Source organism: Aptenodytes forsteri, unplaced genomic scaffold, assembly GCF_000699145.1.
Source record: "Aptenodytes forsteri isolate BGI_AS27 unplaced genomic scaffold, ASM69914v1 Scaffold255, whole genome shotgun sequence".
NCBI lineage: Eukaryota > Metazoa > Chordata > Aves > Sphenisciformes > Spheniscidae > Aptenodytes > Aptenodytes forsteri.
Window position 1 is genome coordinate 3616760 of NW_008794888.1, and position 12773 is coordinate 3629532.

Consider the following 12773-nt stretch of genomic DNA (forward strand, 5'->3'; position numbering starts at 1 on the left):
TCTCCCCCCTGGGAATTCAAACAGATTTTTCTGTTTGTTACAGAGAAATTGGGAGTTTAAAATGTATTCCAGTGTTTAACCATCTAATAACTGATTTCTTTCTTACATATAGGAACTGCTGATAACCAGAGAGAGCAAGTCCTTAATGAAACATTGAGCTATCAAAATGTTCAATACATGGTAATTCCAAAGAATTTGTCCTGGAATGATGCAATGGCTGCATGCATAAGGAACAAGATGCAGCTGGTTAGCATCACAGATCAGTTCCAGCAGGCTTTTCTCGCTGTTCAGGCTGCCCTTCGTAATTACCCACTGTGGATTGGACTTTTCAGCAGAGATGTAAGTTTTATTTTCCCCTCAGACTGTGGCTTAAGGTAATTTTTAGAGTTGTGTGAAACAGAAACTGGGATAAAGAAAGGCAATTAAAAATTAATTTCTGGGGTAACTGTTTTCATTTAGGGGTAACCATCTGGAAGGTCTCAAGATCAATGTTCTAAATCTTCAGTTCTCCAAATTACATAGTTGTTGAACTCCACTGGAGGGATTGATGATGATAAGACAATTCTTTTAAAAGATTATAGGATGAAGGGATATATTGTAGGGTAGCAGCAACATAGATCGCTGAATCATCTTTGTCTCTTCTGTTAATGAATGAATAATTAGTGTTGCCATTTAATATCATCACCACTGTTTACAGTACCACTCTAGAAAGACAACCCAAAATCTGTTTTAAAAGGGAGAAACTAGAAGTGGGAAATAAAATCCAAAATGAATCATCGAACATTTCTGGAGATACATTTCTAAAGCTTAACTTGGACTGTTGTTACTTTGTTATTTGTGCCTGTGTTTTGAGTTAGAGGGAGACATCCCTGAGACAGGTTAGTGGGTTTTTCTTTTTTCTCTTTGTTTTGCCTTTAGAAAAGTCAGTGCAGGAGGTACTGCTTTGCCTTTGTTAGCCAGAGGACCTCTTGAAGATCTTCATTGTGGATTGAGAGCTTTCTCAGCTGTTAATGAAATGGCTTGGGCTTGCTTGCAGGGTTTATCTTTTTTGTCAAGCACATGAGTCTTGAGATAATTGCAAGAAAAAAGTGAAGATTTATTTGAGAAGTGCCTTACCTACAAAGACTGATGGTGCTCACTCAGCTTCTGTGGTGTTATGATCTCCTATGTTAGTAATGGGCTATTGAGTATTCTAGGCGAGGTAGGGGGAAAAAATAGAAATTTGAGTATATACTTCATGGAGAATACTTTTAAAAGAAAACAGCCATTTAATCTTAGTGAAGATGGGGAAACTGGAACAACTTATTTTCCCTCCTCTTTTGAGTCTTTATCTGCAAGTGAAGATCAAATGATTCATTTTGCTGCATATAACTCAGGCATGCACTAGCTTTTCACTATTGCAACACTTTGTTATTTGGGCACAATTAAAAAGTCACATGAAAGGAAATTATAATGATACTGGTCAACAGAACTTACTACTCCAGTGCTGGAATCATAGACACAAAAGAAAGATAACTTAAATTTCAAAGCAGCAAGGGGATTTCCTGAAGAAAACTTATAAATGTAAGATTCTTAAAGGATGGCGTGCTTGTATGTTGGGTTTTTTTATTCCTTCTGCATCCTCCAGGGCAGGAACACATCTGACTTATTAAATCAGTTAAGTATTTAATAGATTACTTTCAACTCAGTGTGGAGTAGCTGAGACTGGGCCTTATTTTCAGATATTATCAGTTTTCCAAGACCAGATAATTATATCCACCATTGATTTGTAGGTGCAAATGATGTAATTTGGACATCTCATTGTCAGGCCTTCCTCCATAAGCATAGTAGTTAAACATCAACATTTGATAATTTGCCGTCCACTTCAGCTAATTCATATTTTTGCAATTGCAAAACTTAAAATAATGAAGCTTGTTATATTGTGAGCAGCAGATCAGATTGCTGAGGGCAGTGGAACACATAATTCTCACCGGAGACACTGTAAATGTCTAGCCAATGTAAATATATTACCATGTCATTTTCTGTACCTAATATTTTTTACTATGTAAGCTTATCCCTTTTACTTATACAATGCTAGGGTGGAAAACATTATGGCTGGCTGGATGGGAAACATGTTAGTTTTAGTCGCTGGTCTGAAGATGATGATGAAACAAGCGAAGAATGTGTGTTTCTGGATACTGATGGCTTCTGGAAAACTTCTGACTGTTCCTCTGAAAATCGAGGTGCTATTTGCTACGCATCAGAAAGTAAGTATCCTAGCATAATACTTATAAAAGCTGAATTTTCTTTTATTATGAAGCATATTTGATAATTGCAGATTGTAACTTCAAAATTACAACTTTTTTTTAGCTTACATTTCCTCAGACAGGCTGATTTGCATGCCAGGAAAAAAAGAAACAAACTTCAGTTAGGGGGGCATGCACCTGTTGGTCTTAATCCACATGTTCCTTAAAAATTAATTTGGCGTGGGTGCTTTGGGCCAGACTGTACCCTTCATATTGTCAACTGATTCTACCTTTGCACTGTTTCTGTAAGATTGTTGCATACTGATCTCTGCCACTTGCATGTGGAAGAAGATTCAGCTACCTCTGTACTACTTACATTGTAATATTGGGACCTCCTGAAATCCCTTCAGACATGGAAGTCTGTACGGGGAGGAGGTACATGACTACATGGAGAAGAAAGATAGCAGGTAGACACTGAATTGAAAGGTGTAAATTTAAGTCACCTGCAGTTCACAAAACCCTTCTAAATATATACCAATTATAGCAAGACAGGTAGGGATATAGCAGGACATCTTTTGGGGGGGATACATATGTAGCACAGCCCTTTTCTGAAAAATAAAAAAGATCTTTCTGGGAGATCATCACAGATTTCCCTGTGAGACCATTATAATTTGTTTTGTTTTTTTTTCTGTAAGAGGGCACAGATAAGCTGTTGTTGTACATACTGAGTCACAGTAAAGCGTATACTTGGCATTATGTCATCCTTAGCTGTTTTGTGCTTGCAATCTGAATAACTGCAGGAAGAGTCCTTCTCACTTCTCAAGTATTAGGTAAAGCCACAGAACTGAGATCTGTTGCCAGCTATGAAGTAGCTTATTTGTTATGGTGATCTGCCTTCATACAAGAGGCAATGAGAGCTTTTAGTTATTGGCCCACACTTAGCGCTTTTATGTAGGGATTTTATTCTTAAACCTATATAAGATAACACTTATGAAAAGTTGTAAGCATCTGTATTCTTCGATAATGCTTACTGCTGGTTTTGTTACGTTAAAAAAATCACCATTATGAGGAAACTGAAAGCAAGAATGTATTACACGGTTAGAGGATGGCACTTAATTTGTCTTACATGGTTTTAAATGGTACCTGAAAGTGTTTTGTGGTGTGTAAGGTTAAGTGTTGTTATTAATAAGTCATGTCCTGAATGTCTTCTTTCCCTTCCTTAGCGAAGATTGAAAAAGAAAAAATTACACAAGTTAAGTGCCCACATAAGATTAAAAATACACCCTGGATATCATTTAGAAACAATTGTTACACTTTTATGATAACAAAAAATAGATGGAGAGAACTGAAGTCTCAAGAAGCCCATCATTTATGCAAGAAAATGAGTAAGTACTTTGTCATATCACAGGTATTTATATCACAGGTATTTATGGACTTTTATCAGCTTGAGGGAGATGAGTTTTAGATCTGACTCACTGTCTTACAATGACAGCAAAGTGAGCGTTGAGAAAGGTTGTAGCATTTGGAAATGTGCATTAGTGTTGCACTGCCTAATGCTGTTTGCCCTTGCACAACTCTGATAAAAAGCATGGGGTAGGAGAGTTTGAGAGAGAGATGGCTAGGAACTATTGAATTATGAGATCTCTGAAAAGCTGGAAGGTTGTGGGTTGGGTTTTTTTTTCCTCTTTATAATATGCAAATTTTAAATAGGTTGGGTAATTGTTATCCCCTTGGCAACATTCTGGCTTTACAGTCACATTTACTTCACGGGGTTTTTTCTCCCCCCTTGCTGTGTGGAACACTTAGGGTGAACAATGTTAAACAGACTGAGAATAGTCCAATTCAGAAAAGCACGTGGGCTTTTCATGTCCATCCTGAACGAAGTGTAAGGAACGGAGGAATAGAAGTTAGCAACAGCTTCCCTCTTATATTAAAACATTGCTCATGGCACTTCAGATGTGCATCTTTCCAGAAACTGTTTTTATTTTTCATTAATTGATTTCAATTCAGTCTTTTTTTTTTTAATACTGTTTCTCTACTAGGCAGTTCAAGAAAATCAGGAAAGACTGCTGATATTCTTATGTTCTATGCAGAGAATTTTTACTACATACAACTTGAAATGACAGTAGGACCCACAAATATCTCTGGAGCTGATGTCTTTCATTTATCCACAAAACCAGGGGAAGCACTGTTGATAATACCTTTGAAAATTGTTTTTGCACTGTTCATTTAGTTATTATAAGGGTCTAGCCTTTACACATTCTTGACCTATCTGTAATAATTATTAACAATAATAGCAAAAAAACATTTGTTTTGTAACTGAAAGGTGAATTTGTAAGAAAGTAATTAAAAAAAAAAATTTTAACAGACCTAGAAGCATTTGTTCTGAGCGTCCGAGATGAAGAAGAGAATAACTTTGTTACTGAGCAGCTTCGTTCATTCAGTGGTCTGGCTATGTGGGTCTGGCTGGGTGTGATTTATGATGACAGTGGTAAGATTGAAGTTTTTTTTTTTTTTTTTTTTTTAATAACTTGCTTGGAGGGGGGTTTACCAGACTGGAGGCTTCACAGCATTTTAAGTGTATGTTTCTTGCACCACTAAAGTCAAACTGAATGCAAACCTATAATAACGCTTTATATTTGTATTTGTCTTCTAGAAAAGAAAATAACTGGACATGCTTTCTGTTTGAGTGATAATTAGATCCAGTATGTTCTGTTTAGTCTAGATTTGATTTCCCTGAAAAGCAGGACTTAAAAGGGCCTGGATGAGTAATGCTAACATATTTAGCATTGTATATGGAACTGATTTACAGTAACTTAGAATATCACTGCATTTTTTCCAAAGTGAATATCTGTTAATGTCATTAATATATTCAAAGTTAAATGGTATTTGTACACATAATGCCAATGTTTTAATAAATATGCAATGTTTTCCACAGATAAAGTTCTCAAGTGGTATGATGAAACTCATCTGACTTACAACAACTGGAGGCTGGGAAGACCTAACATAATGAAGAACAGTTTTTTTGCTGGTGTAAATCTTGATGGTTTTTGGGATATTTATAATTATTCTCAAAGCTGGCATGCTCATCACTATAATGTGTACAGTATTCTCGCCTGTAAAATCGAAAGGGGTAAGTAGTAGAGAAGATTTATGTGGAGTGTTGGATGAGGGTCATAATTTAAGTCCTGGTTCTGCAGTACCTGCTATATAAGGCTTTGGTTTTGCTCCCAGTGAAACACATGGCACAGCTGTTATGGGCTTCTGGGGTTATATGGTCAGTCTGTGCATCACTGCTGTAATACTCAATAATAATAATAATCAGGAGGAATGTGTTTGCTGTACTCCTCCGTCAACTGCTCACAGTGTTCAAAGTAGCAAAAGATAACTTAGCTGATGTAAGTGGCTTGTACTGAACACTTTAATGCTTGAATTACATTGATACAGATGGGTTTAAATGCTTTCTGTATGTTCCTAGTAACATGAATGAAGTGCACAGAACTTGTTGTCTTCTTATTCTTTGAAATAGGACCCCAACAGCACAAGCCTCCATTGCCTGAGTCTATTCCACATGGAAACAGAACATACAGGGTCCTTCAGAAAAAGTTAACATGGTATGAGGCATTGAGAGAATGCAAACGCAATAGGAGTGATTTAGCAAGTGTACACAGTGAATCACAACAGTTATTTCTAGAAGATATTGTCAAGCAGGATGGCTATCCTCTGTGGCTTGGGTTGTCAATTCATGATGTAAGTATATACTGTTGGTAACCTCAGTAACAGAGCTTGTAGATAATTTTCTGCACAGGATATGAAATATTTTCTGATGCTTTTTTCCAATTTCTGGGAGTTTCTATTCCACATAGTAGATTACCTACTTTTTCAACCCCGTGTAACATATGTTAAAGTATATTAAATTTTAGTGTATGTAGCCACACTGAGGTATTTTTCCAAATCCTTGAAATTTTAAAATAATATGAAGGTCCCACGTCACGCCTTGTGGCACAAGGAAGTGCAATTTGCAATACTACCTTTGGAGGCTCCGGATTTATGGCCCTCTGTAGGAGCAGGTTCCATTAGCAAATACAATCAGGCAAGGCTGTATGGAGCCTGTTTAGTCCAGGTCAGGACTGGCTCTCCAAGGCAGTTCAGGAACTGGCTCTCTAGCAAGTTAGGTGTCCCTTCTCCCAGGAGGCGTAGCAAGAGGCAGCTGCAGATCTTCCTCCTCTGTCTGCTTAACGTCGGAGCCAAAAGCCTGTGGCCCCAACCCTGCTCTCCACACTACTCCCCAGACCTGGCCATGGTAGTTATTTGGCAAGAATACCCCTCTGCAGAGAAAGGTGTGTGATTCCTATGCATGCCTTTGCTACCTCTGCCCGTCCTTTGGTCTGAATGGGTCCCTCCACTTCTCACAACTGTGACTCTTCGTTGTCGTGGGTTTCCAGCAGTGTATCTGAAGTAGGAACTAGCACAGCAAGCCATTCCCGAGCCGGCCAGCTTTACTCACTGAGGCCATCTTGACAGTTTAGCAGTTTGCAACGTACCTAATAACGTTCATAGCAAGGAAGGCCGACTGCTTAAATGAAACGGCAGGATGAAATTAAGTAAAATGTTCTCCATAGAATAAAACAAGGCTAATTGCAGGTTTAAACTTACAGACATGCCCCAGTTTCTCAGTTCACACAAGTAAGCAGGATTTCTATGTTAAGAATTGATTGGAAAATGCAAACTATGTTGTACATTTATTCAGTATGGATTTAGAAAATTAGGCACTTGCACTTTAATTTATCACTCTACGAGGGATAAATATTCCTACATGACTTACTAATGACTGCCCAGATTTAAACCACAACCGTATGCAGTGGTTTAAAAGTTGTGGTTTTTTTCTTTAATTAGGGAAGTAAAGCTAATTTTGAATGGTCAGATGGAAGCGACTTTGACTACTATCCTTGGGAATTAGAAAACTCAAATACTACCGAGAACTGCGTTCTGTTGGATACTAAAGGATCTTGGAACCGTACAAAATGTACAAATGTTGCTGAGGGTGCCATTTGCTATAGCCCTCCAAACAGTAAGTGTTATTTTTAATGTTTTGTGTAGTTGTTTTATGTATTCTATCTTTACATGTTGTATTTAAAACTAGACATGAAGGCTGAAATACTACACGTGATTCCCTCTTTAAGAAGAGATGTCTATCAGGAACGATAGAACACTTTTTAATACTTAAGGGAGATTAATTCTCTCCATTCCAGTGGTGAAAATCTAAAACAACCCTGGTCACTTTTTGATCATCTGTGATATGAATATCAAATTGCAGGTATCTTTTCTGAGTTGAAATCCATATCAAACACATATACCAAACTTCAAAACCCCCTAAAAGGCAAGAGAAAATGGTTCCCAAGTCTTTGGGACTTGTCTTATGCTCATTTTCAAATGAATTCATCTATGACACATGAAGAAGGAATGTAAACTAATTGAATCATGGTTGTTGGTAGGAGAAGTAGCCCTTGTTAATACTGACTGTCCTGTTACTACAAAGAGACTAAGCGCAAACTCCTGCAGCAGAAATAATGTCAATTTCTTTGTCTTTGCAGAGAGACAACTACAGCGAAAGCAAGCGAGCAGAGCCCCAGGATGCCCGCAAATTGGTGGAACCCTACAATGGATACAGTATAAGGATCACTGTTACGCATTTGACATGGCGTTCTACAATTTTTCAGTATATAATGTGGAAGATGCTAAGAAAGTCTGCCAGAAACTGAGTATGTTTAGACTCTCTATCACATTACGACTTGTAATTAGTCCATTATTTGAAAAAAAAAAAAAAAACAAACAAAAAAACCCCAACAACCAAAAAACCTACACTGGCTATACTTCAGCTTTTCAGCTTTTATGCTGCTTTAGTTTAAGAAAACTAATAGCAAGCTTTAGTTTTGAACATCTGATTAAGGTTCTTGGTAAAACTCTGCAATGTGCTGACAGTTTGTTTGGCACATGGACAAACAAAAAACCCCAACAACCAAAAAACCTACACTGGCTATACTTCAGCTTTTCAGCTTTTATGCTGCTTTAGTTTAAGAAAACTAATAGCAAGCTTTAGTTTTGAACATCTGATTAAGGTTCTTGGTAAAACTCTGCAATGTGCTGACAGTTTGTTTGGCACATGGATATCTGTGAGTAAAATGCAGATAGCCATTGATAGAGGATTCAGAAACTTAAGGCTTACAGTTTGGAGGAAACCATTTTATTTGCATAGGATTCAGAAACTTAAGGCATGCAGTTTGGAGGCAATTATTTTATTTGCATATAATTAACTATTTATAATAAAGTTAGTGCTGTTAGCAGTGTTTACTTATTACATCCTTGCATTAGCTGCTTGCTAACCTATCAAATGGTTCAAAGCACGTACTTTATAGATATTATTAAGGCACATAAAATTAAGTTTTTTAGTGATATTATGTCAGAGGATTTTCTCTCTTCTTTGATAAGCTATGTGGGGAATTGTATTGCGGAAGATGATGTTACACAGTCTCGTGTACAGAATTTTTAATCACCTTCTTAGCTTAGAAGCTGGTGACTGTCATAACTTACTTTTATTGAATTATCTTACGATGTGAAGTTGAACTCGCTATGTAGGATGAAAAAGAAAAGGTGCAAGTAGTCCCAGTCCTGGATGCAGTTTTATATTCAATCCTACCTGGCCTGGTAGTTGAAAGAGAAAGTGATCTTTCTCTAAATTAAGCTTCTGGCTTATATTTGCATATACTTGTAAAGAATGGGTACGCTCTGAGCCTGTCTCCAGTATACCCTTTCCTCCCTCTTATTCCTTAATTGCTATAACACTGTATAAAACCTGAGGCACAATGAGGGATTGATTTAGAAATTAACTTAACTCAGCAAAATGCTGAGCTTTTGTTCAACTATATTTTTGAAAAGGGCTTATTACTTGGACAAGACTAGTAATTCTGAATGTGGCATATCTTTTGATATCTTCCATGTATGTAGTCCACAGCTGCAGCAAGTTTACTCCCATTTTATTTTGTATGACCTGCTTGAATAACCCGTCATCTGAAGCTGTCTTGTATAACATTACGCTGTATTTTAGGGAATGGGGGGTTTACGTCTTTATTCTGCAGGTTACTTCAAGCTAATTTTACAAGCCCAGATCAGCAAATTTTTTCCCGTAGTAATTGTTCCCACAGAAAACTCAGTGTACCAGAATCATGAAAAATCTCTGAGGTTGCAATTCTGACGGGTTTCCTCTTCCCCTTAGATCCTTCAGCAACCCTTCTGACTATAGTGGATGCTGAAGAAAACATGTTTGTGAGCACGCACATAAAGGAAAATGATCTCATCACCAAGAACGTATGGCTTGGCCTGGCTCAGAGCTCTAAGGGTAAGAAGTAGCAACCATGTATGAGCATGAGTGTTTCATGTGGTAAATAAAAATGCATAAATCCTCAAATAAGAATACAGTTTTGTAGTGTTGATAGCCTACAGTAACTTCTGCCTGAGGTTGGACTCCCTCATTTAGCATTATAAAGCCCTTTGGACTTCTTTGTACCCTAAGTCTCTTCCTGTTGCACACTTAAGATAATAAAGAGTAACCGAAATTCACTTTCCCCAACACTGTCATTGGTGCCTAATGGTTAAGCTGCAAATGCATCAAATGCTAAAAATCTGGAGAAGAGGCGTGGCTAAAAGTGACGTGTTCATATTTATTGCTTTTAATATACGGGATAGCTAGTCAGCCCTGTTTCTTTTAGCAACATAAAGAAATCAGTAGATTGTGAATGACATTGTGTAGCATTACAGCGTGTTTTGGTGATCTAAACGAAGCAATTTTTTTTTCCCCAACAGATCAGTCCCTGAACTGGCTTGACGGCTCATCAGTTAATTATGTCAACTGGGAAAATAAAACTGCAGAAGTCAATGAAAAATGCAGTGTTATTCTGTCCACAACTGGCACGTGGTCCAAAGTTGACTGCAGTCGTAGTCAAAGCAGAGTGGTTTGTAAAGCTCCTTTAGGTACGGAAGCATTGGTTTTAGCAGAGACTTAATTTTGTAGTGACTATATTTTGATGGGGAAAGTCTGTGTTGAAATAATGAAAGTGCAATTCAAAAAGAACCTGTCAAGTACCTCTGCCTAAGCAGGAGCCTCCTGTTGCTGTTTTGCCATAAAATTGCATTTCAGGGACAAATTCTCTAGTAATTTACTTCTCGTGGCTCCCGCTACCCACTTAAAGGGTAAGGGAGAGAACTGAAATTTCCACTTAAAAGAGAGCATAGAGTAGTTGCTACCGCTTCTTACCACAGGGTCTCTCTCATGGATGAGTCCACGTAGGTGGGAACAGAAAGACTTCTGCTTGTAAGAGATGCCGAGTAAGCAGGTACTGCACATTGTGTTTTCAGTCTCGAGGAGGCTTCTGAAAACGGCGCCCCGCAGCTCCAGAAAAAGTCTTGGGCCTCATGTTACTTCCTCATACTCTGCCGTGCCCAGGAAAGCAAGCAGTTACCTGAGCATTAAGCAAGCAAGTTCCTGAGGAGCAGTGGAATTTCTCTGATTTTGTATACATCTTCACTGAAGTGGAAATGCAGGAATAGATTTAACTTCATGCTGCTAAGGAAGACCTGAACAAGATCTTTTCAGTACAAGGGAAGCATAATTCCCTTCCACTTCGAGAGAGTCCAGGAACTCATTAGATTTCTGAAGTATGCAAACCTTGAAATGAGTGCAGCATTTACTAAAAGGTTTTTTTTATCTGTGGGGTCCCTTCCAACCTAAACATGATTAAGAAATTAACAACAGAATGATCAAAAATAAGCTAATAGATGCTGATTCATATGGGAACCTAACTTCCCACGTGATGAAGTGAAGACTATTACTATGATGAAGCAGTTTGCCTTAACTTCCACTAAATGCGTGCAGTGTTAGTGTATAGCTACCTAGGCATCAACCCCGTGACAAAATATTCTTACCAAAACTCTTAAAGAATAACTATTTGTGTTTTGTTCTGTTACAGGTTCTAATCATACTGGGGTGGCTGTAGCATTTGCCCTGCTAATCATCTTGGTCTTCATTGTTGGATTAGTGTGGTATCTCTATAAAAAGAAGCGTCTTCACTGGAGTGCCTTTTCCTCAGTACGCTATCAAAGAGGGATGAATGATGATGAAACTGATGATGTGTTCACAAAAGATAGCTATTGAGAAACTGTTCCTTCTGGGCAATTTAGCATGAACTTCACTGTGTGAAGCCATAAGGAATGAACTACTCGATGTTTTATTACTTCTTTTTGGAAAAGTAATAAGGTTATTAACGGGGGCTAAATTTTGTTCTTTTATACAAGTGCAATTTTTATTCAAGTCCATGGTAATTATCTACATTTGGCTTCAGCCATTTAAGGTGCAAGGTTTCTAGAGTTCTGTGATTTTTTTTTTTTTTTTTTTTTTTTTTTTTTTTTTTTTTTTTTTTTTTTTTTTTTTTTTTTTTTTTTTTTTTTTTTTTTTTTTTTTTTTTTTTTTTTTTTTTTTTTTTTTTTTTTTTTTTTTTTTTTTTTTTTTTTTTTTTTTTTTTTTTTTTTTTTTTTTTTTTTTTTTTTTTTTTTTTTTTTTTTTTTTTTTTTTTTTTTTTTTTTAATTTACGGTATTTTCTCTTCACTGGAAAGAGTTTTTAATGGAATAAATAATGCCAACAGTACTTCGTGCAACATCACCTTAACGAATGCACTTAAAATTGCTACATGAATTCTGTAACTTTGTACAATTATCCATCAATAACTTCATGCCAAATGATGTACCATTTTGATATCCTGTAAGGGTTTTGCTGCTAGTATTGGGTTACCCTGTAGAAGCCAACACAAAGACAATAAATAGGAGACAAATTGTCTTTGTGTAGCACCTTTTGTAATAAGCAGTTATAAATTTTGATATAGCAGGGGAGAAGGGAGTTACCAGACAACTAAGTATTCATTCCCATCCAACTAGAACTTAAATTTTCTTGTTATAGTGGAGGAAGAGCATATTGTGATTTCCACCCCCCGCCAAAGACACACAAAAAAAAGTTACATTACAGCGGTGAGAGAAGAATCTTCCTTAGAATGTACGCACATTTTGAATAAAGAGTTATGGGGAATACCCTGCACTAAAGCCATGCCATCTAGGAGTAAATTAAATAAACATAGAATATTTGAAGCCTGAGACTGTGGCAAGCTGGCAGATCACTGCTCTTACCCCCTGAAGGCGGTAGTGGGGCTAACAAAAATGCCCATTAAGGGCTAACTGCAAACACAAGCAGAACTCAAGGTAGAATAAAAGCCTTAGCCCTATAAAAGCAAAGGCATGAATGTTATGTTTTATCCTGTGACGTAACTGTTCTTTAAGTAAAAGCTTTTCACAGCTCCTTTCACAAAGTTTTGAAAGCGCAAGTAGCAGGAATGTTTACAGTGAAAATCAGTATCTGGACCTAAGCATTAATTAAATAAGATTAAAAAACCTGCACTTAGAGTAGTGTTTAGAGAACGGTGTGCCGCATTCTATCTTGTGTCTTC

General features: G+C 37.1%; 1 protein-coding gene across 1 annotated transcript in view; it reads left to right on the forward strand.

Annotated features, from left to right (window-relative positions):
- LY75 (lymphocyte antigen 75) overlaps positions 1–11673 on the forward strand; it is a 66610-nt gene extending 54937 nt beyond the window's left edge. The window contains exons 27-37 of the mRNA XM_009275004.2: positions 113–339; positions 2078–2246; positions 3449–3610; positions 4594–4716; positions 5164–5358; positions 5755–5975; positions 7122–7296; positions 7820–7987; positions 9499–9621; positions 10086–10253; positions 11249–11673. Coding sequence (XP_009273279.1) covers positions 113–339; positions 2078–2246; positions 3449–3610; positions 4594–4716; positions 5164–5358; positions 5755–5975; positions 7122–7296; positions 7820–7987; positions 9499–9621; positions 10086–10253; positions 11249–11433 — 1916 coding nt within the window. The 3' untranslated portion in view covers positions 11434–11673. The remainder of the gene's footprint in view (positions 1–112; positions 340–2077; positions 2247–3448; positions 3611–4593; positions 4717–5163; positions 5359–5754; positions 5976–7121; positions 7297–7819; positions 7988–9498; positions 9622–10085; positions 10254–11248) is intronic.
- The last annotated feature ends 1100 nt before the right edge of the window (positions 11674–12773 follow it).